At 52.5% G+C, this 27464-nt stretch overlaps 1 protein-coding gene across 1 annotated transcript in view; it reads right to left on the bottom strand.

Annotated features, from left to right (window-relative positions):
• dnah5 (dynein, axonemal, heavy chain 5) overlaps window positions 1-27464 on the bottom strand; it is a 754701-nt gene that overhangs the window by 246108 nt on the left and 481129 nt on the right. The window contains exons 43-44 of the mRNA XM_085988698.1: window positions 7391-7632; window positions 5449-5625 (exon numbers count right to left, since the gene is read on the bottom strand). Of these exons, the coding sequence (XP_085844824.1) occupies window positions 5449-5625; window positions 7391-7632 (419 nt within the window). The remainder of the gene's footprint in view (window positions 1-5448; window positions 5626-7390; window positions 7633-27464) is intronic.

The raw sequence follows: 27464 nt of genomic DNA, 5'->3' as shown, positions 1-27464 counted from the left end.
TCGTTCCGGGTTGCCATTTCTCTGTTCGGTAGTCACGGGCCAAGACTGGTTGTCCTACGTTGAAGCTCCTTGTCGGCTTCTCATTGATGTGCTGGAATTGTTTGTCTTCAACATTTCTTCGCACATTTGGTCTGATCAAGTCCAGACGAGATCTCAACCTTCGGTTAAAGAACATCATGGCCGGGGTCTGGTTGGTAACTGCATGTGTCGCGTTTCGGTAGGCTAATAAGAAATTGTCCACCTTATGCTGTAGTGGAATTTCCTCATCGCACATGGCCTTTATCGCCTTCTTAAAGGTTTGTACGAACCTCTCAGCCAATCCATTTGTGGCTGGATGATACGGGGCGGATGTGTAATGCCTTACCCCATTCCTTCTCATAAATTTTCAGAACTCTTCGGACACAAACTGTGGTCCATTATCAGAGCAAATCTGCTCTGGCAAGCCGTTCCTGGCAAATATGGTCCGTAGGACTGCAATCGTTTTCTCTGTAGTGGTTGAGGACATTTTTATCACCTCAGGCCATTTCGAATGAGCATCCACTGCTATTAAGAACATTGAGTCCATGAATGGCCCAGCGAAATCCATATGCACCTGTTGCCATGGAGAGGAGGGCCACTCCCATGGGTGTAGAGGGGCATGTGGTGGTACATTTTGGACCTTCTGGCATCCTGAGCAGCTTTTGGTTAGGTCTTCGATTTGTTGATCGATTCCCAGCCACCACACATAAGCCCTAGCAAGGCTTTTCATTTTCACTCCCCCCAGATGACCTTCATGAAGCTCATTTAGCACCCTCTCCCTTAACTTGGGTGGAATCACCACTCTGGATCCACACATCACTGTCCCCTGGCAAACTGACAGCTGTTCTCTTCTGGATGAGAATGCTGGCAACAGTGAGTCGCCATGTGTTGGCCATCCCCTCACCGTCAAATCATATACCCGAGACAGCATCGGATCATTGCGGGTCTCCTTCTTTATATCCGCGTTCGTTACTGGGCAATCGTTCAATTATTGACAAAAAAAATATCTCGATGGGGTCCACTGCAGGTGCTTCCTCCACAGTAGGCAGTGGCAGGCGCGATAGCCCATCAGCGTTTCCATGCTGTTTCGTGCCTTTATATTCTATTTCATATTGATTCGCCCCTAGAAACAGGGACCATCTTTGTAACCGTTGTGCAGTCATCACTGGAACGCCCTTCTTAGGATTAAAGATGGAGACAAGTGGTTGGTGGTCAGTCAGCAAGGTGAACTTCTGCCCATGCAGATAGTGGTTGAATTTTTTACTCCCCATACTAGGCTGAGGGCCTCCCTGTCAATCTGGGCGTAGTTGCGCTCGGCTGAGGTTAGTAACCGAGACGCAAAGGCTACTGGCCTCTCCAGCCCGTCTGGGAATTTGTGCGACAGTACCGCTCCAATACCATAGGGTGATGCATCACATGCCAACCGAATTGGTAGTGCTGGGTTGAAATGGGCCAACACCTCTTTTGATGTGATCAATTCTTTACACTTCTGGAAAGCTCGTCTATGTTCGTCATTCCACTTCCATGGTACCCCTGTTTGCAGTAGGGTGTTCAGTGGGTGTAATACCGTGGACAAATTTGGTAAGAACTTATGGTAGTAGTTTACCAGCCCGAGGAACGACCTCAGTTGTGACACATTTTCCGGTGCTGGAGCCTTGACTACTGCCTCAATCTTTTCAGGGGACTTATGTAACCCCTCTTCATCGATGACGTGGCCACAATACGAGATCTGCTTCTGGAAAAACTCGCACTTGTGGCGATTAGCTCGTAGCCCATATTCCTTTAATCTGGTGAGCACCTTCTCCAAGTTGGCGATGTGATCACTGTCATTTTCACCCGTGACCAGGATGTCATCCAAATAACACTGGGTCCCTGGAATCTCTTGCAGGACTTGATCCATCGCCCTTTGCCAAATAGCCGGAGCTGATGCTACCCCGAACACCAGCCGGTTGTATTGATAGAGACCTTTATGAGTGTTAATCATAAGGTGTTGTTTCGAGGCTTCTTCTACCTCCATTTGCAAGTACGCCTGGGCTAGATAAATTTTGGTGAAGCGTTTACCTCCAGATAGCGAGGCAAAAATATCCTCAATTCGTGGAAGCAGATATTGTACCGTGTGAAGGACTAGGTTCACTGTCACCTTAAAATCCCCACAGATGCGGACCTTCTTTGGTTCCCCAGGCGTATTACTCAACGACCTCTTCATTACAGGAACGATGGGTGTAGCCCACTCGCTCCAGTCTACTTTGACAGTACTCCTGAATGTTCCAACCCTTCCAGCTCTGCTTCGACAGCTGATCTGATCGCATAAGGCACTGGTCTGGCCTTAAGAAACTTTGGGCTTGCATTTTCCTCTATTTTAATCGTTGCTGTTATGCCTTTTAGTGTTCCGAGTCCCTCCTGGAACACTTCTTTTGCGTCAGTTAGCATTTTTGACAGTCGTCCAGGTGTGACGTCGTCATCCTTTTTGGCCTCAACCTTCAGTGCCTGTATGGAATGCCAATCTAATTGTGTCTTCCGGATCCATTCACGTCCTAGTAGTGGTGGTCCTCCATCTGGCAATACATATATGTCCATTTTAGGTATTTCTTGGCCTTTATATATCACTTTCACCCTTATTTTTCCTTTGGGGTAGACTTTTTGCCCCGTGTACGTCTTCAAGACAATCTCTGTAGCTTTCAAGGGTATATGTGAAAATAGCCGCTTGTAGTCCCTTTGGTTTATGACTGTTAGGGCTGATCCTGTGTCCAATTCCCTTTTCACTTGGACTCCGTCTATCTTGAGTGTAACCCAGATAGTCTGGTGATCCTCCATTTTGGTTACCTTATGTAGTTTCAGACAACCCAGCTCCTTGCTTCCGGAGTCTGTGTCACTTTTCTGTTCGTCTGAACTACTGTCCATTACCTTGTGTACCTTTTTGTACTTCTCCTGTGGAGATTTCTTGCTGTTGGTTTTCTTCCCAGACATGCAGACTCTTGCTATGTGTCCTGCTTTTCCACACTGTCTGCACACTTGGTCCTTGAACCAACAATCCTTCTGGTCGTGTGTTGTTCTGCCGCAGCGATAGCACTTCCCTGTTCCATAGGGCATTTCATTGGTGCCATATTCTTGCGGTCTCCGTTGTATCTCTGCAGCGCCCCTTGCGGCTGCTTCGTGTGATACTGACATACTGAAAGCCTTGTCCAGCGTAAGATCCTTTTCTGATAGAAGCCGTTTCTGGGTTCCTTCACTTTGCAGCCCACACACAAACTTGTCCCTTAACGTATCTGCTAGTCCCGCTCCAAACTGGCAGTGTTCTGATAGCTTACGCAGTTCTGTTAAGTACTCAGCATTGCTTTCGTCTTTGTGTTGGTTCCTTTTATGGAACTTAAATCATTCTGCAATCAGCAGCGGTGTGGGGTTTAAGTGGTCCTGCAGGATTTCTACTATGCTTTCGAAATTCTTGTTCACAGGCTTCTCTGGGGTTATTAGGTTTCGCAGTAACCCATAAGTTTTTGCACCCATGGAATTTAACAAAACCAGTGCTATCCTAGCATTTGGCACTTCATTCGCCCTGTAGTACACCTCAATATGTTCCACATATGTCGCCCAATCTTCGACTTCATTGTCGAACGTAGAGATACTGCCACTCTTCGGCATCCCTGGGTGTGATTTAACTGTCAAAAATGGCGTCTCCCGCGCTTTCCCTTCTTCTCCGCTGGCACAAAATGGCATGTCCCGCGCTTTCCTTTCTTCCTGCGCTCGCCCTTCTCCGCTGCGGCTTCTAAAAATGGTGTCTCCCGCGCTCTTCTTTCTTCTCCGCGGCTCAATGGCGTCTCCCGCGCTCTCCCTTCTTCTCCCTGCAGACACTGTTCAGCCCTTGAGCCCTGGCTGTGCTCTGCGCAGTTTTTTTTTCCTGTGCGCCTTTCCCGTTTCCGCCGCTCGGTCCTGAACCCGGCTGCTGCTTTACCCTCTCTCTCTCCATTTTGTTTTTCCTCAACGCCGCTCGGTTTTCAACCCCCGGCTGCGCCCTGTGCGCTTCACCCTCTGTCTTACCCCGTCGACGCTGCTCGGCTTTTTCTCCGCCGTCGGTCGGCTCCAGCCCCCGCTGTCCGGGAAGGGTCTGCGCTGTACCTGTCGTCAGTCTATTGCTGATCATCGTGGCTGGGGAACCAAGCCTGGCTCTCCACAGCCTCCCCTGCGATGTTCACTCTCTGCCGGGCGACTGGGCGGTTGCTCGTGGTCGACGCCCGTGCTTCTGGCCTCGACTTTCTTCCACCGCCCTCCCGAAGCGAATCCTCGAAGGGAAATGCAGAGTTGCAGGTAGATTCGAATCGACACTCATCGCCACTGTTAGATCCGTGATTCTGAGAATATGATGTTTTTCAATAACCACACGGATGCTGTAACTTAACAATCAACAGGTATTTACTGGAGTAGGGTAGTCTCAAGACTGGGGTACAGAGGCATGCTCAAGGCTTATATACAGGTGTGGTCATTGCCGGTACTACAGTATACAGGAGCTGTAAAAGTAGTTCTCTCTTAAAGGTACATACACTACAGTTACTGCCTGTACTATTCATCTTGAAATGTCAAAAAGACAAAGATACTTCTCCAGTGCTATGAAAAAGGAAGACATTATCGGAAGCACTAGCATGAAATGTGATATCATCAGAGCAGATGCGACGGAGACAGAGAATGGAATAGAGTCTTTACAGGAAGTGGGGTGGGAGGAAGCTGTGGGAGTCAGTGGGGATAAGATAAGATAGTATAGGATGGCATTTGTGACTTCGATAAAGTACTGTGGCAGGGACAAAAACCTGATTTTTTTTTTTATTCATTCATTCACAGGAGTCGATGGCAAGGCCAGCATTTATTGCCCATCCCTAATTGCCCTTAAGGCAGTGAGCCACCATTTCAGAGGGCAGTTAAGAGTCAACCACATTGCTGTAGGTCTGGAGTCACATATAGGCCAGACTGGACAAGGACAGCAGATTTCCTTCCCTAAAGGACATGAGTGAACCAGATGAGTTTTTACAACAATCCAATGCTTTTTATTCCAGATTTATTTAATGAGCTGAATTTAAATTCCCCATGGTAGGATTTGAACTCATGTCTCCAGATCACTAATCAAGGCTGCCAGATTACTAGTCCAGTAACATTACCACTATGCTACCATACCCTGATTAGAGAGATTCAAACATGGAACTGCAGGAATGATTTACACCAATCATCAAAATGTGTCAGATGATTTACAATGTTTCAGACACATTTAACATGTGACCTGTACTACGTGAACCTCTTTTAAATATATAGGTGAATTTTAGTGTTTTATGCATTGCCCAATTACCTCATTAGTGGTCAAAACGAAAATTATTGTAGAGCAACACTTGTATATAATTTTACTGAGCAAGTATATCATTATGATGTAGATGGAATCCATTTACTCACCTTTGGGGGAATAAGGCCATCGAGCATGTTAATGCTTTGCATGATGATAAAAGCCTCCAACATTTCCATCTTATATTCCAGTGACTGGATACTAAAGCGATACAGCTCAGCAAAGGATTCTGCAAATAATTTTCGTAGAATCTCCGCTGTCTGTAGTGACCGTTTCTTCAGCCAACCCTAAGTTGAACAAGTCAGAGAGTAATATTTCCCTAATTTACTAGGCTACATACATAGGTATTATTTATATATATGTACTTAAACTGAAAAAGCAAACATATCACAACTCACCGTCTTTAGCATTTTATAATTTCAGACAAAAACTCTGTAATGAGATTTATTGGGTAAAACTTTTAACTTCGGCAGGGACATAAAATGTGCGATAGCTGATCAGCTGCCCATTATACATGCCGCTAATTTTCCTTTCCATTGACCAATTAGGCACGGTCTATAACCACTATCTCCTGTTTTACTCTGCTGCCACAGTTGAAAGTTCCAGCGAGTGATTCCTGTACAGTATTACAGGTAGACTACCCTTTATCCGGACTTCCGAAAACCGAAACCCTCTAAAAACCGAAGGTTTTTTCGTTCAGCGTAAGTCGTGCGTACGAACGAAAAAACCTTCGGTTTTTAGAGGGTTCCGGTTTCGGAAGTTCGGATAAAGGGTAAGTCGTGCGCACGACCCCCCCCGCCGACCCCCCCGCGGACCCCGCCGGCCCCGACAACCGCCGACCCCCCCGCGGACCCCGCCGGCCCCGACAACCGCCGGCCCCGACAACCGCCGACCCCCCCCGCGGGCCCCGACAACCGCCGACCCCCCCGTGGACCCCGCCGGCCCCGACAACTGCCGACCCCGCCAGCCCCGACAACCGCCGACCCCCCCGCGGGCCCCGACAACCGCCGACCCCGCCAGCCCCGACAACCGCCGACCCCCCCCCGCGGACCCCGACAACCGCCGACCCCCCCGCGGACCCCGCCGGCCCCGACAACCGCCGACCCCGCCAGCCCCGACAACCGCCGACCCCCCCGCCGGCCCCGACCCCCGCCGACCCCGACTGACTTACGCTGAGTGTCAGCGTAAGTCGTGCGCACAACCCCCCGCCGACCCCCCCCCCCCCGCGGACCCCCGCCGACCCACCTTCCGAAATCCGAAATTCTCCTTTATCCGAAACTCGGCTGGTCCCGAGGTTTTCGGATAAAGGATAGTCTACCTGTACTTTGTTTGCAGATATGGAATTAACTTTAACTTTGAATGTTAGCTGTGTTCAAAAATAAAGGTATTGAATTTTTGCGGGGTCCTCCTGAAGGGCTGCCGTAACTTCAGCAGAGGAGCTGTGGAAAACCTGAAGAAACAGCGTAGAAAGCATTTCCGAATCTTTGGAGTTTAGAAGATTAGAAGATTGAGAGGGGATCTCATCGAAACCTATAAAATTCTGTCAGGTCTGGACAGACTAGATGCAGGAAGGATGTTTCTGATGGCCGGGGAGTTCAGAACCAGGGGTCATAGTCTAAGGATAAGGGGTAAGCCATTTAGGACCGAAATGAGGAGGAATTTCTTCACCCAGAGAGTGGTGAACCTATGGAATTCTCTGCCACAGAGGGTGGTGGAGGCCAATTCATTAAATATATTCAAGAAAGAGTTGGATATATTTCTTGAGGCTAAAGGGATCAAGGGATATGGGGAAATGGCAGGGACAGGGTACTGAGTTTGGATGATCAGCCATGATCTCATTGAATGGCGGAGCAGGCTCGAAGGGTCAAATGGCCTACTCCTGCTCCTATCTTCTATGTTTCTATGTTTCTGACAAAGTTACCACTGTGGAAATTCACCATCACATATTATACTAAAAACAGTTTAAATTAGATAAAGGATTGAACAAGTTTTAGTACCTCAACAGTATATTCACTGTCCAGAAAAATAAAAATAAAAATATGACTTACATACCTCAAGGATGGGGCTGAAGTTCAAGACTGACGAACTCATGAAGACCATGCCATTGCGAGAAACAGTTGCAGGTGAGGCATTGTCTATATTGTGTGGCTCAAACACAATTTTACAGTTTGGAGCCATGGGAATGCGATCACCATTTGCCAGGGTAAGGGTTCTGTTATCATCAAGCACTGAGTTTAAATTTTCAATCCAGATGGCATCAACAGGACCATCCAGTACAATCCAGATGTGTTCTCCTGCAGTACAGACAATATTAATTAACACACTAGAGTCTATGTACTATTGTCTTATTTTAATATCATGACATTAAATGTAGCCTGTTGTCAGGTATTCTCTCAAAATATTAAAACTGAATTTACCACTAGTTTTCTTTTCATTTAAGTCAATGATGTGCAGTAACTACATGGTCTTCCAAAACTGAGCGATACACAGTCAGCTTTCAATTGAAATTTGTTTTATTTAGAGATACTTTAACAAACAGCTTTTATCAATTTATTAAAATGCAACTTTGCTGAATTCTAAGTGCTCATTCTCTAATCATAAAGTAACATGTATTTCTATAGCATTTTATCATACCTCTTAGAAATGTCTCCAAGTTCCACACATACAATGAACTACTTTTGAAATACCTAGCACGTTGTTATATAGGCAAGAAATGTAGCCATTTTTCACACAGCAAGACCGCATAAACGGCAATGAGACAAATGACCAGTTAATCTAATTTTAGTGATGTTGTTGAGAGAACAATGGCCCAGAAATTCGGGTCGGGGGCTTCCCGCGGGTGCAAGCCCCCGACCTGCACTTACCTTGTGCGCCGGCCGGTGTGCTGTGGGCCCCCGGGGTATCCCAGGGGCGCAGTTAGTTCGATGCGTCCCCTGGGATCACATGGGCCATGGAGAGCCAATCGGAGCAGGGAATGCTCCATTCATAAGATTGACAGGAAGAGCTGTCAAAACTTATAAATACTACAGCCCCAAAACAGCACTAAATCTTCAAATAAATTTTTTAAAAACATCACATTTTTTAAATCTATATATATAAACGGATACTTCTTTCTGTCTGTCTATCTGTCTGTCCTTCTGTCTGTCTGTCTGTCCTCACGTGTGCGTCTGTCCGGCTATGCGCTCGAAAGTTACAGAGTGTACCTACGCGTGCGTTACGTCGAAAGAAAGTTCGCCGTTCCAAAACGATGGTAAGCGTATTTACGTTTCGGCCGGACAAAAATTGCGCCCGCAGTATCCGAAAAACCTTCAACATTCCACTCATTGGCATCTCATTATCTGCTCATTAGCGACAGAGTGACCTCGAGGTCGACCAATCGTACGCCGGGTTGCTGGCGCGTGCGGCCGGGCCCTCCTACGGTCGAGTGACGGGACGATTGACCAATCCTACGCATCGGTCACCTGACGGTCGACCAATCGGTGCATGTGTGGGCGGGCCTTATCGTTCTGAACCGAGGTGAGTCGCCGCCATCTTGATTCCAAACTTTTCCTTTCTTTTTCCCGCTTTCTGCATCTTTAAAAAAAACGTTGCATTTAAAACACATATTGTTTTTAAAAAAAGTTAATTACTTTCTAAATCTTTTATCGAATCTCATTAATTTTCCTATCTTTCCCCATTTTTCCAGGTAGGCCTCGAAGCCTCGGCCTCTCCTCCACACCCACGCCCGAGCTAGGCACCTCCCGGCCTCAGTCAACAAGTGGCCCCCGATCGCCGCCATATTTGTGAAGGCTGGAGGGGCGGGCCTCAGCCGAGCGCCGCTACCGCCGCCATCTTAGTAAAGGCTGGTGCGGCGGTGGCGGCACGGAGCTCCGCGTAGCAGCAGCGCGGCGGTGTCTAACTCTTCCCCCCCCCCCGCCAGTCTGTCTCTCTCTCTCTTCCCCGCGCCTCCTGAATGCGCGGGGGAAGAGGCCCGGGGCACCGTTTCGGAGACTTCAACTCCGTGACAGGTGAGGAGGGTCTTTGTTAATGCAATCGGCCATTCAGGCCCAGAGATCGGGAGGCGGAGGAGGGTTACCAAGGCAACCGGGGCTCGGGCGGGGGACGGGGTCTCTCTGCTCTTGAAGCCGGCTCGGGCGGGGGGTGGGGCTCCAGAGATCGGGCCTCCGGAGATGGCGGGGGGGGGGGCGAGCCTCGGGAGATCGCGGCGGGGGGGGCGAGCCTCGGAAGATCGCGGGGGGGGCGAGCCTCGGGAGATCGCGGGGGGTGGAGCGAGCCTCGGGAGATCGCGGGTAGGGAGGGGGGGGCGAGCCGCGGGAGATCGCGGGGGGGGAGGGAGGGCAAGCCTCGGGAGATTGCGGGGGGGGGGGAGGGGGGGGGCGAGCCTTGGGAGATCGCGGGGGGGGCGAGCCTCGGGAGATCGCGGGGGGGGTGAGCCTCGGGAGATCGCGGGGGGGGGGCGAGCCTCGGGAGATCGCGGGGGGGGAGGGGGTGCGAGCCTCGGGAGATCGCGGGGGGGCGAGACTCGGGAGATCGCGGGGGGGGCGAGACTCGGGAGATCGCGGGAGAGGCGAGCCTCGGGAGATCGCGGGGGGGGAGGGGGGGGGCGAGCCTCGGGAGGTCGCGGGGGGGGAGGGGGGGGCGAGCCTCGGGAGATTGCGGGGCGAGCCTCGGGGGGGGCGGGGAGCGAGCCTCGGGGGTGGGCGAGCCTCGGGGGGGGGGCGAGCCTCGCGGAGTGGGGGGCGAGCCTCGGGAGATCGGGGGGGGCGAGCCTCGGGAGATCGGGGGGGGCGAGCCTCGGGGGGGGTGGGGGGCGAGCCTCAGGAGATCGGGGGGGCGGGGCTCGGGAGATCGGGGCGGGCGGGGCTCGATAGATCAGGGGGCGGGGCTCGGGCGATCGGGGGTGCGGGGCTCGGGCGATCGGAGGGGGCGGGGCACGTGAGATCGGAGGGGGCGGGGCTCGGGAGATCGGGGGGGGCTCGGGAGATGGGGGGCAGGGCTCGGGAGATCGGGGGGCAGGGCTCGGGAGATGGGGGGCGGGGCTCGGGAGATCGGGGCGGGCGGGGGAGCCTCGGGAGATCGGTGGGGGGTGGGGGAGAGCCTCGGGAGATCGAGGGGGGGGGAGCCTCGGGAGATTGGGGGGGGAGCCTCGGGAGATCAGGGGGGCGGGGCTCGGGGACTCCCCCCCCTTCCCCCCGCTCCCTCTCCCCTCCCCTCCCCCCCGCCCCCTCTCCCCTCCCCTCCCCCCGCCTCCTCTCCCCCTCCTCCCCCTCCCCCTCCCCTCCCCCCTCCCCATCTTCCTCCCCACCCCCCTCCTCCCCTCCCCTCCCCCCCTCCTCCTCCCCTCCCCCTCCCCTCCCCTTCCCCCTCCCCCCTCTTCTTCCCCCCCTCTTCCCCCCAGTCGCTTTCTCTCTTCCACCCAGTCGCTCTCTCTCTTCCCCCCAGTCGCTCTCTCTCTTCCCCCAGTCGCTCTCTCTCTTCCCCCCAGTCGCTCTCTCTTCCCCCCAGTCGCTCTCTCTCTTCCCCCCAGTCGCTCTCTCTCTCTCTTCCAACAACAACATGCCCTCGAAAAAGCCTTGGCACCGCCGGGCACTCCTGCTAGTATACTATAAATTACATGAATTAACTATTTTAAACAATAATATACATTTTTGAAAAAAATAATTTTATTTTCTAACGGGGCTAAAAATAAACTTACCTTGCTTTAAAGTATTTAAAAATAATAAACCTGTAGAAAAAATGTTTTAATTTGAATTAATTCACCACTTACCTTGTAAAAAGCAGGCCTTAACCCTGCTTTTTAAATGTGTAACTTCTGCAGACTTACCCTACCGGGAAAACCTGCAAAAAAAAATGAAGTTCGATGCGCACGTGCAGCCTCTCCCGCGCACAGCGTTCGAACTCTGGACCCCTTCTTTCAGGGGAACGGAAGTGCCGGTTTCCTGTGCATGCGTAGTGCATGCAGGAAACCGGCATTTCCATTGGGCTTACAGGTGAGTACCCCGTACGTACTCACCCGTGGAGACCCGAATTTCTGGGCCATTGTTTGCCAGTGCACCAGGAGAACGCCTTGCTCTTCTTTGTGTATTGCCATGGGATCCACCTGAACCACTAGAACAGATACATGGGGCTTCAATTTAATGCCATCCAAAGGAGAGCACCTCCAACAATACAGCACTCTCTCAATATGCACTGGAGTGTCACCATACAATATGAGATCAAACTCCTGGTATGGGTTTTAAACCTAATGCAGAGAGCAGAGTGGTAAGAATGGGCAGGTCAGCACACTCATACTAATCAATTATTCATATATATATATTTCTTAAGGTTAAAGGGATCAAGGGATATGGGGAGAAGGCAGGGACAGGGTACTGAAATTGGATAATCAGCCATGATCTCATTGAATGGCGGAGCAGGCTCGAGGGGCCGAATGGCTTACTCCTGCTCCTATCTTCTATGTTTCCATGTTTCATGAATCCACCTTACTGTATTCATGTTGTCATCCTTACACAAAAGGGAACACCTAACTTTGGTCCGACATTTAATTCTACCATCATTATTGTAGTGTCCGAGTATAAATAATACACGGACTGCAGGAGAACAATAATAACAGGTATTTACTGAACAGAGGGTACTCTTTTATTTGGACCCAAAAAAACCCCAATTGGGCTGTAAATAAACAAAAGTTCAACTAAAACTTAACAAATCAAATTAAAATTTGGTTTTCCGGGTTGATAATGCACTCCAGTCCCTGCGGCGCCCACCGGTCGCGGAAATACTCAAGCACGCCGGCGGACACCGCGTGCTCCATCTCCAGGGCCACCCGGGCGCGAACATGGCCGCGGAAGAGAGGCAGGCAATCCGGCTGGACGACCCCCTCGACCGCCCGCTGCCTGGACCAATTGATGGCTCTTTTAGCCAGGCCCAGGAGCAGGCCCACAAGGAGGTCCTCCAACCTGTCCGCTCCCCTCCGCACCGGGTGACCGTAGATCAAGAGCGTGGGACTGAAGCGCAACCAAAAATCGAGGAGCAGCCCCTTCAAGTAGTGAAAGAGGGGCTGCAACCTCTCACACTCCATATAAACGTGAAACGCGGACTCCTCCAGGCCGCAAAAAATGCAGGCGGCCTGGGAGTCCGTGAACCTACTTAAAACCTTATTGCACGGGACCGCTCCGTGCAACACCCTCCAGGCCAAGTCCCCGATGGAACAAGGGAGGACTCCCGCGTAGAGAGCCCTCCATTGGGGCCCTCCACCACCGCCAGTCGGCAAGACGCCACGCCAAGGCGTGTCCGGACGGTAGACGTAGATGGCAAAGTGGAGAGTGTGCAGGAGCAGCCCGTACAGGAAACCCCTCCGCGCGGAATGAAAAGGCACGGAGGGTATTTCCTCGAGACGGCTCAAGTTGTGAGGCGCCGGTTCCCGAGGGGAGTTTCGGGACTGGGCGCCGCTGAGGAATTCCGTCTGAACGGGGGTAAGCTCAGACGGGATCGCCCCATGGGCTTGAGCCGCCTCGATACACCTAGTGGAGTCGGGGCCCAGTGCCGCTTTCACTGATTCGATGGCTTCAACCGCGAGCCGGACATTGGTCCAGGACAGGCGCCGCGCCAGCTCCTCCGGCGCCATCCAGCCCGCTCCTCCGCCATCGAGCAGGTCCCCGACTCTGGTCACCTTGCCAGGCACAGCCCTGCCCTCCGCCAGCCGCCCGAACCCGCGTTCGTGGAGGTGCGGATTCCTGAGCAGCGGCTCCCGAAGGAGAGCCACCGCTCCTGACGGGGGAGAGCTCCGCCTAGAAGCGACGTAGTTCCAAACCCATAGTAGTTCCTGGAAGAAGACAGGCAGCTCCCGCAGGCCGGCACGCCTGCCGCCCACTTTCGCGAACAGGAGCTGCGTGTCGTAATTGAGGCCGTGCAGCTGGCGGAAGAAAAACGTCGCCAGCGCACACCATCTCGGAGGATTCTCGACGTACAGGTATCTCTGCAGCGTCTGAAGACGGAAAGTCGCAGCTTGGGTGCGAAGGCACACCAGCGCCTGACCGCCCTCCCTAAGCGGGAGACACAGAACTGCGGCAGAGACCCAGTGCTTCCTTTTGTCCCAGAAGAAGTCGATGAGCTTCTTCTGCATCTTGGCGACAAACGCAGGGGGAGGGATCAAAGTGACCAACCGGTACCACAACATGGCGGCCACCAGCTGGTTTATGACCAGCGCTCGACCCCTGTAGGACAACACTCGGAGCAGTCCTGTCCAGCGTCCTAGGCGAGCGGTGACTTTGGCCTCCAGCTCTTGCCAGTTCGCCGGCCAGGCGTCCTCGGCAGGGCTAAGGTAGACTCCCAAATAGAGGAGGTGCGTGGTGCTCCAGGCGAAAGGCCTGAACTCCTCCGGCAGGGAGTCCACCCGCCACTGACCCACTAGGAGTCCGGAACATTTCTCCCAGTTGATCCTGGCGGAGGATGCGTCCGAGTAAATCTGCTGGCATTCCCACATCCTCCGCAAGTCAGCGGGATCCGTGACCGTAAGGAGCACGTCATCGGCGTAAGCCGAGAGGACCACCTCCACGCCCGGCCCTTGCAGAGCCAGTCCCGTCAACCTCTTCCGCAAGAGGCGTAGGAATGGCTCCACGCAAACGGCGTATAACTGACCGGATATGGGGCATCCCTGACGCACCCCCTCCCGAAGCGAAGGGGCGCCGTCAAGGACCCGTTAACTTTAATCAGACACTCCGCGGCAGCGTACAGAAGTCGGATCCGGGCGACGAAATGCGTCCCGAACCCGAATGCGCACAGAGTCCCGAAGAAATACTCGTGATCCACCCTGTCGAACACCTTCTCCTGATCCAGGGAAAGGAAGGCGACCGACAGACCAGCCCTCTGGGAGTGGTGGACCAGGTCCCGGACCAGATGGATGTTATCGTGGATGGTCCGGCCCGGGACCGTGTAGGACTGGTCGGGGTGGATCATGTGGGCCAGCACGGTGCCAAGGCGAGCAGGCATGGCCCTGGCAAAGATTTTATAGTCCGTGCTGAGGAGGGAGACCGGGCGCCAGTTCTTAAGGAGGCGGAGATCGCCCTTCTTAGGCAGCAGGACAATGACCGCCCTGCGCCAAGAGAGGGGCATCTCCCCGGTCGCCAAACTTTCCCCCAGGACCCGCGCGTAGTCGCCCCCAAGACGTCCCAGAACGCCCTGTGGAACTCCACGGTCAGCCTGTCCAGCCCCGGGGACTTTCCCCTAGAGAGCTGGCGGAGGGCGCCGGTCAGCTCCACCAGGCTTAGCGGAGCTTCCAATTTTTCGGCGCCCTCCGGGCTGACCTTCGGCAGGTCCTCCCACAAAACTCTGCGCGCATCCTCGCTGGACGGATCTGGAGAGAACAGAGCCCCGTAGTAGGCGCGGGTCTCCGCGCTGATTCCCTCCGGATCCGAGACCAGAGATCCGTCGTCAGCCAGCAGCCCCAAGAGCTGCTTACGGACCCCCCGTCTTTTTTCCAGCGAGTAGAATAAGGGGGAGCCACGGTCCAGGTCCCGCAGGAGCTGGATCCGTGACCTCACGTACGCGCCTCGTGACCCGACGAGCTGCAGGTCCTTCAGTGCGCCCTTCTTCTCTTCGTACACCTTCCGCAGGGCTGGGTCCTCGACGACCTGACCGAGATGGGACTCCAGGTCGAGCACCTCCTTCTCCAACCGCCCGACCCGGGCCTCCCGCCTCTTGGTCGACCCCTTCGCATACTCCTGACAGAAGAGACGGATGTGAGCCTTGCCCACGTCCCACCATAGCCTCAAGGAGGGGAAGCCTCCCTGCTTCCTTCTCCACTCGGCCCAGAACCAACGAAACGAATCCAGGAACCGCGCGTCCTCCAGCAGCAGGTTGTTAAAATGCCAGTACGCGGACACCCCCCGCGCGCGCAGCGGAGTGAGCTCCGCCCACACCAGGTGGTGGTCCGTGCACGGCACCAGCTGCATGGAAGCCGCCGGAACGCAGGAGACGTACGCCCGGGAAATGTAGAGGCGGTCGATTCTGGACCTTCCTCCCCCAGACCTCACACTAGTGAAGGCGCTGGAGTCGGGGTGGAGATTTCGCCAGACGTCCACCGAGTCGAAGGACCCGACCAGATCCCTCAACTTCTCCATCGCCGCCGGGCTTCGCGGGGGACCCGAACGGTCCCTCGCCTTGAGGGTGCAGTTAAAGTCCCCCCCGAAGATGACGCACTCGCCCGCGTCGACGGAGCCCAAAAGAGCGGACACTTCTTCGAAGAAGCGCACTTGCTGCGCACCCGTCTGAGGGGCGTACACGTTCACAAGATGGAGCGGCACGCCCCCCAGGCGAACAGTGACCTGGAGCAAGCGGCCCGGCACGTGCTCCTTGACCCCCAAGATCTCCGGCTGAAAATGCGGGGCCAGCAAGATAGCCACCCCGCTGGAATTGTTGGAGAGGTGACTCATGCTGACCCCTCCTTGCCACTCCAGGAGCCACGTGGCTTCGTCTCCCGGAACGGTGTGGGTTTCTTGCAGGAAACACACCGCATACTTCCCGTCCCGAAGGACCGAGAAGTTGTTGAATCTGCGGCGCGCCTCCCTGCTGCCGTTGATGTTGAGGCTGGCTATGGTTATCTTCATGTCAGAAGCATAGTGCAACCTCTACCTACACCTAACGGGGGGAGGGAGCGCAGCCGCTGGTCAGCCGCCACTTCCTCAGCAGCCCAGTGAGAAACATTCTGAGCCGACGCAGCTCGAGCGGGTTCACGCTCTCGTCCGCGCCCATGATTTTAACGGCGGCGCGGACGGACACAATGAGCAGCGCCAGCTCTGACCACCTGTCGAGCGCCAGCTCTGACCACCTGTCGAGGGCCAGCCGGATCTTATTTTGCCGACCCTGGCACGTGGCCATAAAGTCCCAGAGTTCCCTTACGGGAATGAGGAGAGACTCGGCGAGGGGCACGAGGTCATCCAGCGCCTCGTGGACGGTGGAGTCCAAATCTTCCTCCGTGCCCATCACCGAGTCCCCATCCTCCTCCAGGGGGTCGTCACCAGCGGCCGACCCGTCCGTCGCGCAGTGCGCAGCGAACGGCTCGGCCGCACCAGCCGGTCCCGCCTCCGCCCGGATCCCACCCCCAGGATCGGCGGCAGAGGATTCCTCCCTGGGCTCCTCTAGGGGCGCCGGGCCAGAAGACGGCGGCAGTTCAGAGTCCCCCCACTCCTCAGACGCCAGAACGACCAGAGAAACCGGGGAGAGAACAATTCCCAGCTCCTCCAGTACATCCGGCACCAGAGACGCAGCCAAGGGGCCATCCTCCTCCCCGCCACCAGCCTCCGACCCAGCGGATGGGGTGTTTTCAATTAAAACCTCCACTGGGACGAGCAGCCCCTGGGAGATGTCCGGGTCGCAGTGGGCGAGCTCATTTTCCTCGAGCTCGCCCGACCCAGACCCCAGGCCGCACGACCCGGCGAGGGGTAACGGCACCGATAAAATGTCAATCACCGCCGCGGGTTGTCCCGCGCCCACCCCCATGGGCAGGATCTCGTCCCCATCCCCGGGAGGCACGTGCTGGGCAGACCCATCTGCCTCAGCCTCCCGAGGGACAGGCGACCCCTGCCGATCGCCGGTGGTAATGACAGCGGGGGGCGCAGTACCCGCAGCAGGCGACGACTCTCCCTGCTCGGAGGGACCTTCCTCCTCCCGGTCCTCCTCCTCTTCCAGGGGGTCGCGCCTTCTTTTTAACGCGGAGGGAGTGAGGGGGACCTCCATGTCTGCAGGGGCCTCCTCGTCCGCTCCCTCTGGCGGAGCAGGTTTGTCGGGTTCCTCGGGCCGGAGCCCGGCCGCAGGTATTGGCATTTCCGCTACGGCGGTTGTGGCCACAGGCTCGGGCACGAGGCCCCTCCCACTCGCGTCTGCCCCGATTAACTCCGCGAGGAGCGCGGGTGTAAGGGGCGCAAGGGGCAAGGGCTGGCCATCCATGGGGGGACCCGCCCTAAGGTGTTTAGATTTATTCCACGCCTTCTTTCCGGCCGGACGCGCTCCCTCCCCCCCGCCGGAGGCCTTGGTGGCATCGGCCTCCGACGTCGACCGCGCATCAGCGGTTCCCGACACGCGGGCAGATCCGGGGGGAGAAGCGGCGGCGGCGCCAGCCTCGGCCACACTAGATGATCTGGCGGCCTTGGAGGCAGGACAGTTTTTCCGAATGTGCCCCACCTCCTTGCAGGCGTGGCACCGCACACTGTCTGACGTCCAGAAGACGCGATAGGCGGTCCCCTCGTGGAGGACGACGAACGCCCCATCGGTGTCCTCCTCCCGCGCCAGCTGGATAAACAGCTGGCGCTGGAAGGAGAAGGCGTGGCGAAGGCTGGCCTCCCGGAAGCCGAGCGGGATGGGTGTGATCCCCGACCTCACCTCCCCAAGTTGGCGTAAATGGGGAAGGAGGAGCTCACCAGGAACATAGGGCGGGACGTTGGAAATGACGATCCTCTGCGCAGTGGCCTCGAGAGGATCCACCGGCAGGAAGGTCCCGCCCACGGTGAGCCCCTTGGCAACGGCCAGGGACACCGCCCGCTCCGACCCCAGGAAGAACACAGCCTTCCCATACATTTTTGAGGCCGCGACGATGGCTGAGGAGCCGACAACCCCAGCCATGGCTTTAACGCAGGCCTCAATGGTCATAGTGGGGTGAGTGTAGCTCTTCACCCCAAGCTTTTTTATCAATCTGAAAGGTGACGGGGCAGCAGAAGCAGCGGGAGTAGCTGTAGCTGTGGCTGCCACTCCCGCATAAGTCCTGGCTGGCCCCGCCACCGGCGAAAATGCAGTCGCCATTCTGGGGTGTTTTCTAAAAAAGGGCTACACTCACCCCAAGTCACAGGCCTGAAGGTGTTAATTGTGGCCTCAGGTATTTTTTGGTCCTCAATTGAGCAGAGGGAGCTGTTTAAATTGAAGGCACACCTCTCCCCCTTATTGATTGAAATTGGGAGAGGGGCCTTCTCCCCTCTGCTCAATAGGCAATTAATAATTGAAGATGAAATGAGGTGCCTCAGAGAGAAAGGCAGAGAAAGACAAAGAGAAAGAGAGAGAGAGAGGGGGGGTGGGAAGGAGGGAGGCCGCAAAGACAGGGTCGCCACTCAGGATGGTGGGTGGGTGGGTGTCGGCAGGGGTGCACTCTCCGATGAAAAATTAAAGTCTTTGAAGGTGGTCTTCTAGCAGGGGGAGAAGATGTCTTCACCTGGGAAAGCTGGAGATGCCCCAGGCTCAGTCCCACACCAGGTCTTAATGATGTACAATTGGGCAGATCACCTAGGCAGCTCCAGCTATCCCAGGTCAGGCAATAGGAAGGGGTGCTTAATTAGTGGTGTGTGTGGGCTAGTGTTTTACAAGAGCCACACACACACACACACACCCCTTGATGATCCGGCCCTTTTTTCTTCTTTTCTCCCCCCACCTAAAATACAAAGTCTTTGGGAGAGTGCACCAAATAACACCCACCTGAAAGATGATGCTGTTCTTCCCTCCTTCCAAACAGTTGGTGGTTGTTGGTTGTTTCTCTCCCCTCTCTCCTGGAATGGAGGCCAATTTGGGGAGGCAGTAATGGGAAAGGCCTCTCCCCTGGTTGGTGTTGTTGCTGGCCTCCTCTCTCCTTCTCCTCCCCCGTCCTCTCTCTCCAGGCACCTCAGTTGATGTTATGATGGTGCAGTTGGTGGTGGTGGTGGTCCAGCGTTCTCCTCCTCTTCCTGGTCAGGGGACCACCACTTTAGTCCACTCTCCTAGTCTGGCTGCTCCTTCTCCTTCTGCTTACAGCTGCACAGCCAGCAATGCTGCGAATGAAGTACTGAACAGAGGGTAACTTAAGACTGAAATACAGAAGCCTGCTATGGCTTTATATACAGGGGGTGGTCACTGCCGGTACTGCAGTATAGAATCAGTTCTTCTCTTAAAGGTACATACACAACAATTCCTCCCCTTTTAGATAAACAGTACATAACATTCATTTAACAACTAAATAATAACTAATTACAATTACAATTTTCTCTGTACTATATACATCAACTGAAATAATCATTTATAAGTTCAGTCTTTGAGGAGGCTTCCTGATCCTGACTGGATAGCGCCTTTCTCGAGTATCCTGTTCTTGCGGCGGAGTTGATTCTGGCTCATTGTCATTGGTTGGTTCGTCAGCTTCCAATACCACTGCTTCTGAGGTAGACGCAATCTGTACTTCAGGTTGATTACCAGGTGCACCTGCTCGTGGTATGGGTTTGGCTTGTTCCTGTGACTCTAGAATCTGGTCAGCATGGCGTCTCACGATGCTCTCTCCAACGTCCACTGTGTACATTAGTGGTCCCTGCAGTGTGCATATCATTCCTGGCTGTCATTTTTCTGTTCGGTAGTCGTGGGCCAAGACTGGTTGCCCTATCTTGAAGCTCCTGGTTGGCTTCTCATTTATGTGCTGGAATTGCTTATCCTCAACATCTCGTCTTATGTTTGGTTTGAGCAAATCCAGGCGACATCTTAGCCTTCGGTTGAAGAACATTATGGCTGGAGCTTGGTTGGTGACTGCATGTGTCGCATTCCAGTAAGCGAACAAGAAATTATCCACCTTGTGTTGTAGTGGTATGTCGTCATTATGCATTGCCTTTATGGCCTTTTTAAAGGTCTGCACAAACCTCTCAGCCAATCCATTTGTGGCTGGATGATATGGGGCAGATGTGTAATGTTTCACCCCATTATTCCTCAGAAACCTCCGGAAATCCTCGGACACAAACTGTGGCCCAATGTCGGAGCAAATCTGTTCTGGCAAGCCATTCCTGGCGAAGATGGTCCGTCGGACTGCAATAGTTTTCTCCGTGGTGGTGGAGGACATTTTGATGACCTCTGGCCATTTCGAATGGGCGTCCACAGCGATTAGGAACATTGAGTCCATAAATGGACCAGCAAAATCAATGTGTACCCATTGCCATGGAGATGAGGGCCACTCCCATGGATGTAGCAGGGCCTGTGGTGGAGCGTTTTGGACCTTCTGGCATCCTGTGCATCTGTTGGTCATATCCTCGATTTCTTTATCGATTCCCAGCCACCACACAAGCGCCCTGGCTAGGCTCTTCATTTTTACCCCTCCCAGATGACCCTCATGAAGCTCATTGAGCACTCTATCTCTCAACTTGGGTGGAATTACCACTCGGGATCCACACATCAAGGTCCCCCGGCACACTGACAGCTGTTCTCTCCTTGGCGAGAATGCTGGCAACAGTGAGTCGCCATGTGCTGGCCATCCCTTCACCATCAAATCATAGACCCGAGAGAGTGTCGGGTCATTTCTGGTTTCCTTCTCTATACTTGAGTTTGTAACAGGTAGACATTCGACTATGGTCACATGGAATATCTCAACAGGGTCCACTGCAGGTGCTTCCTCTACCGTAGGCAACGGTAGGCGCGACAGCCCATCAGCGTTTCCATGCTGTTTCGTACCTTTGTACTCTATGTCGTACTGATGTGCCCCTAGAAAAAGTGACCATCTTTGCAGCCGTTGCGCCGTCATCACCGGAACGCCCTTCTTTGGGTTAAAAATGGAGACCAGGGGCTGATGATCAGTCAGTAGGGTGAATTTCTGCCCGTGCAGATAGTGATTGAACTTCTTCACCCCCCCACACCAGGCTGAGGGCCTCCCTGTCAATCTGGGCGTAGTTACGCTTGGCTGAGGTTAACGAGCGCGATGCAAAGGCTATTGGCCTCTCTGAACCGTCAAGGAATTTGTGTGACAGCATCGCTCCGATGCTGTAGGGAGACGCATCACATGCTAACCGAATCGGTAGTGTTGGATTGTAGTGGGCCAATACTTCTTTTGAAGTGATTAGGCATTTACATTTCTGAAAGGCACGCTTACACTCATCACTACATTTCCATGTTACTCCAGTTTGCAGTAGGGCGTTAAGTGGGTGCAGAATTGTAGATAAATTCGGCAAGAACTTATGGTAGTAGTTCACCAACCCGAGGAACGACCTCAGTTGCGACACATTTTCCGGTGCTGGTGCCTTGACTACAGCCTTAATCTTGTCCGGCGACTTATGCAACCCTTCCTCATCAATCATGTGGCCACAATACGAGATTTGTCTCCTGAAGAACTCGCATTTGGGGCGGTTGGCTCGTAGCCCATATTCCTGTAATCTCGTGAGCACCTGCTCCAGGTTGGCAAGGTGTTCACTGTCATTTTCGCCTGTAACCAGGATGTCATCCAAATAACACTGGGTCCCCGGGATCCCTTGCAGGGCTTGTTCCATCGCCCTCTGCCAAATAGCCGGGGCTGATGCTACCCCAAATACCAGTCGATTGTACTGGTAAAGGCCTTTGTGAGTGTTTATCGTGAGGTATTTCCTAGATGCTTCTTCCACCTCCATTTGTAGATACGCTTGGGCCAGATCAATCTTTGTAAAGCGTTTCCCTCCAGATGGTGAGGCGAAAATATCTTCTATCCGTGGAAGTGGATATTGTACTGTGTGCAGGACTGGGTTCACAGTTACCTTGAAGTCCCCACAGATGCGAACCTTCTTCGGTTCCCCAGGCGTGCTGCTCAATGATTTCTTCATTACAGGAACGATGGGTGTGGCCCACTCGCTCCAGTCCACCTTGGACAGCACACCCGAACGCTCCACACTCTCCAGCTCTGCTTCAACGGCTGGGTGGATCGCGTAAGGTACTGGTCTGGCCTTAAAAAATTTTGGGTTTGCGTTATCTTCGATTTTTATCGTTGCCGTTACTCCTTTTAGAGTCCCAAGTCCTTGTTGGAACACCTCTTTTGCGTCAGTTAGAATTTTTGACAGTCGTCCAGGTGTGACGTCATCATCCTTTTTATCAGTCACAGTTAGCACCTGAATGGAATGCCAATCCAATTGTATTTTTCGGATCCATTCACGTCCCAATAATGGTGGTCCTCCATCTGGTAGTATATATAGATACAGTTTCTGTGTTTCCTTGCCGTTGTATTCTACTGGCACCCTTATTTTTCCTCTGGGGTAGACTTTTTGCCCCTTGTATGTCTTCACTACAATGGACATGTCCTTCAAGGGTATGTGTGAGAATAGCCGCTCATAGTCTCGTCGATTCATGACAGTTAGGGCTGATCCTGTGTCCAATGCCATCTTTACTGGGGACCCTGCTATCATGAGGGTGACCCAAATGGTTCGGTGATCCTCCTTTGCGATCACGTTGTGTAACTTTAGACAACTTAGCCTCCTGCTCCCGGAGTCCTTATCACTCTCCTGATCTTCCGAACTACTGTCAATTTCTTTACTTTCTTGTACTTTTCCTTAGTAGTTCTTGTAGTGTTGGTTTTCTTTCCCGACCTGCAGACTCTTGCTATGTGTCCCATTTTCCCACATTGCCTGCATACTTTGTCCTTAAACCAGCAGTCCTTCTGATCATGGGTTGTTCTGCCGCAGCGATAGCACTTTTCTGCTCCATACACCATTTCGTTAGCGCTGTATTCCTGTGGTTTCTGTTGTATTTCCACAGCTCCCCGTGCTGCTGCTTCATAGGATACTGTCACGCTGAAAGCCCGTTCTAGCGTCAGGTCCTTTTCCGAAAGTAGTCGTTTCTGGGTTCCTTCACTCTGGAGCCCGCAGACAAACTTATCCCGCAAGGTGTCTGCCAGTCCTGCTCCGAACTGGCAGTGCTTCGATAACTTGCGTAGTTCCGTAAGATAGTCAGCATTGCTCTCATCTTTGTGCTGGTTTCTTTTATGGAACTTGAATCTTTCTGCTATCAGCAGTGGTGTAGGGTTTAGGTGTTCCTGTAAGATATTAACAATCTCCTCAAAACTTTTCTCCATTGGTTTAGCTGGGGTAATTAAATTCCGCAATAGGCCGTACGTTCTCGCGCCCATCAAATTTAATAATACCAACGCCTTCTTTCCATCGGCCACCTCATTTGCCTTGCAGTACACTTCAATTCTTTCCACATACGTGGTCCAGTCTTGTACCTCATTGTTGAAAGCAGTGATACTGCCACTTTTCAGCATCTTGGGTGATTTAAAATGGCGCCTCCCGTGCTTTTTCTTCTTCACCATTGAATTAAAATGGCACCTCCCGCGCTTTTCCTTCTTCCCCAATGGAATAAAATGGCGCCTCTCGCGCTTTTCCTTCTTCCCCTTGCTGCCACGCTGCTCCTAGCGTTCTGCAGGGTAATGGCGGCGACCTGCGGCTTTGGCGCGTCTCACTTTTCCTTCCCCTTGTTTTATTTTCGCTATGCTGCCCGGTTCTTGAGCACCGACCGTGCCCTGTGCGCTCCACCCTCTCTCTCTCTCTTTTCCTCCCGACGACGCTGCATGGCCCCTTTGCAGAGCCGCTCGATCGAGCTCGAGCCCGCCGCAGTCCGGAAGGATCAGCGCACTACCTGCTACCATAACAATTTGCTGGAACACCTTGACTGGGGAGCCAAGCCCAGCTCTCCACAGCCTCTCCTGCAACTCTCCAAACTCCGATGGATCCTTGGGCGGTTGCCTGCGGTCGACGCCCGTTGTTCTGACTTCGACCTCCAAAAAGCTTCTTCTCAGGGAAAGATCCCCGTAAGGTGATGCAGTACTGCAGGTGAGTTCGAACCTGTTCGTCGCCAATGTAGTGTCCGAGTATAAATAATACATGGACTGCAGGAGAACAATAATAACAGGTATTTACTGAACAGAGGGTAACTTAAGACTGAAATTCAGAAGTCTGCTATGGCTTTATATACAGGGGGTGGTCACTGCCGGCACTGCAGTATAGAATCAGTTCTTCTCTTAAAGGTACATACACAACAATTATCAATTACAAATATAACTTGATCCTCACCTTTCTTTAAAAGAAAATAAATGCTGCTAATTGAAACAATCAGATTAGTTTGTCTTTTCTTATCTTCCACTTTTCATTTAATTTTTCTCCCATTTCTAAATTTCTCCCCTCAGTTCAATCTACCACTGAATAATGAAAGGCCAGCTATTTTTCTGCAATCCAGATTATCATCAATTCTGCTCTGCAGATGCTAAGGTGAACAAAATTCAGAGTGATTCACAATGTTTAAACTTATTAATTTCTATCCCTCAAATGCCTTGTTTTTGCTTTGAAGTACTTCGATGATGGAGAAATCAACAGCAAGCATTAATATAGCATGTTCAACATAGAAAACATCCTAAGATGTTTCAGAGGTATAATAAGGCAAAGATGGATGAGACAAAGAAAGAGATATAAGGAGTGGCCAAATCACCAATAAAATTAATACTGCAAATCCCAGGTTTTGTGTACCACATTTGGTCAAGTACATTACCCTTTGGCCTCTGGAATCTGGGCTTGAATCGACTGCGCACTTATGAGATGAAAGTTTCACGTCTCTGCTGACTGTGAGGATCCTTTATAGAATGAGTTTGGGAAGATTCAATGGGGCAGTAATTCCTCCCCAAACGCGTGAGTACGGAAGGGGTACTCACGCGTCTGGCCGGAGGAAATGCCGGTTTTCAGCATGCACAGCGCATGCGCTGAAAACCGGCATTTCCTCTCCTCTAACCCAAGAGGTGAAGAGGCTAGCGCGTGCGCTGTAGGGGGCAGCGTGTGCATCTTGGATTTCCTCTGTTTTGGGGGATTTGCGCATGTGTAAAGGCCTCCGGTCTTTACGCTTGTAAAAAGCACACGTAAGTATTTATTTTTACAGGTAAGTGGTGTTTTAGTGCAATTTAGAAAAAAAAATTCCACAGGTTTATTATTTTAAAGAATCTACAATAAGGTAAGTTTAGTTTTAGACCCTTTTTATTAAAAAAAAAAAATTTCAAAAAAAAGAATTATTGTTTAAATTATTTTTTTTAACTTATTTATACTTAATTTAATGATTGGGATGTTTTTTAAAATTTTGTTTAAAGTTTAAGTAGTGTTTTGGGGTGCAGTACTTCTCATGAGTTTGACAGTTCTTACTCTCAAACTTATGAATGAAGTTTCCCCTCGCCTGATTGGCTGAACAGTGCTCACCTGATCCCAGCCGGCACATCGCACTAACTGTGCCGCTAGGTCAGGTTAGCACAGCGCGCCAACATCAGAACCTGGCCACTGACAGGAAATCCACTGCGGGCCAGGTTTCAGATGTCGGCGCGCCGGGTAAGTGCACATCGGGGGCTTGCACGCGCGGCAAGCCCCCGACACCAAGTTCTGGGCCAATAATGTACCCAGTTTTCAAAAAGTTGTCCGCAATTCTACGGATATTAGCATTCAGTTGCCATTCTTACTCTGAGCCACAAGGGTGACTGATATGGGGGTGGGAAGGAAAACCTCCCACCAGTGTTCTCGGAAATGCTGTTCTGAAGATAATTTTACAGATTGTTGGCGCGGGGTGTTGCATTTCAGAATTTTTAGTCCAGGTATTTTTTGCATTTTCAGCATCTCATATCATTCCTGTAATTGAGGCTTCATTCTATAAGACCCAGAATACACCTTTATATGCCCAATATCTAGATAATTTGTACTGAGTCCAGGAATTAAACAAAAAACTCTCATTATCGTATTTCAACTACTGTGCTATGTCATTTGCCCTGACATAACCTTCCTCTACTTTGTAAGATTGTTGAACAAACATTTCACTAAACCATAGGTTCGGCTATAAACTGCCAAACAGATTTAATAACCAAATAATGGGTAAGTGAACAGAAGCAATGGCACACTATAAATTAACAGTAATTACAAACATAAATAGCCCCCCACAGAAGATTGCAAAATAAGAGTCATGTTAACTGCCCTAAATAGAATTGGAAACTGAATGGGAGACATGAGTGGGGGGGAACTTTCAACTTTGGTGGGGGCTAAAAACTGGGGCCACAAAATTGAAACCTTTAGCGCCAGCTGTTAGGCCCGTTTTGGAAGAAAAAGTAGCGACCGCCTTGCTTCTGCCCACTTCCGGCGGGTCCAGCGGCAGCCACTATTTTGGGCAGGTCGGCGGCGCTGCCGTTGCCAGTGCTCCCTCCAGATATTTAGATGAGGCAGATCGTGACATCAATGAATGTGCAATCACGACCAGCTGACCATGCGTTCAGCAGCAAGAAGGACCCCCCACCAGTGGTATTTACAGGGATCATCAACAACTTGCAGCTGACTTACATTGTCAGTTCTACTGGCTCTGTGTAAATTATTGCAATTGTTTGGAGCTTTCTAAAGTTATTTAAAGTTGGTGAAGTGACAGGGAATGTTGCTGCAAGTGGAGAACGCCTTGCTTCTCATTTCAAGGGTTCTGCTCACATGACTTGCTTCCAGTCATGGGGGCTCTACTTGCAGTCCCCCTCGCGCTCGAGTATGACAGGGAGATGGAGTGGAGGCAGTGAAGGAGAGGACAAGATGCTCGCAGAGGGAGGAGGAGGAGGAGGGGCAAGAGCGCTCTCAGCAGGAGGCCTTACCCACCTAGGGTCTTCTGAGAGCAATTTTACCTGCACTGAAGCCAGGAGCAGTGTATTAGGAGGCTCTACTTCACCAAGAAGGTGGTCACAGAACTCTGCCACTTCCTGCAACCAGACCTGCAGCCTCAGAGCAGGGTGATGACGGCTTTCCCAGTAGCCCTCAAGGTGACCGTAGCCCTCAATTTTTTCGCCACCAGATCCTTCCAGTCTAGAGCAGGGGACATGGCAAACATCTCCCAGTTCGCCATCCATCACTGCATCCAGGTCACAGAGGCTCTCTACTCCAGGAGAAGGGACTTCATTGTCTTCTCTCAGAACAGAGAGAAGCAGGAGGAGCGCGTATGTGGCTTTGCCAGGATATCGGGCATCCCCATGGTGGAGGGCACCATCAAATGTGCACACGTGGCTATGTGTGCACCGCATATCAATCCTGAGATGTTCTGCAACTGCAAAGGCTACCATTCACTAATGTGCAGCTGTTGTGCGACCACGCCCAGTGCGTCCTGATGGACAATTCCTGCTACCTTGACAGCTGTCATGATGCCTTCCTTCTGCGCCATCAATCTTCCAGCCAGCACGCCAAACCCAAGGGTGGCTGCTCGGAGACAAGGGCTATCCGCTCTACACCTGGCTGATGGCTCCCCTCCGCAACTCCACCACACATGGCCAGCACTCATATAATGACAGCCATGCTGCCAGCAGGAACGTCATCAAGCAGACCATCGGGGTGCTAAAGCGAAGGTTCCTCTGCCTTGACTGCTCAGG

The sequence above is a fragment of the Somniosus microcephalus genome, chromosome 5 (assembly GCF_052327205.1).
Source record: "Somniosus microcephalus isolate GS21.2 chromosome 5, FLI_Smic_1.0, whole genome shotgun sequence".
Taxonomy (NCBI): Eukaryota; Metazoa; Chordata; class Chondrichthyes; order Squaliformes; family Somniosidae; genus Somniosus; species Somniosus microcephalus.
This window is presented reverse-complemented; position numbering and strand designations above follow the sequence as displayed.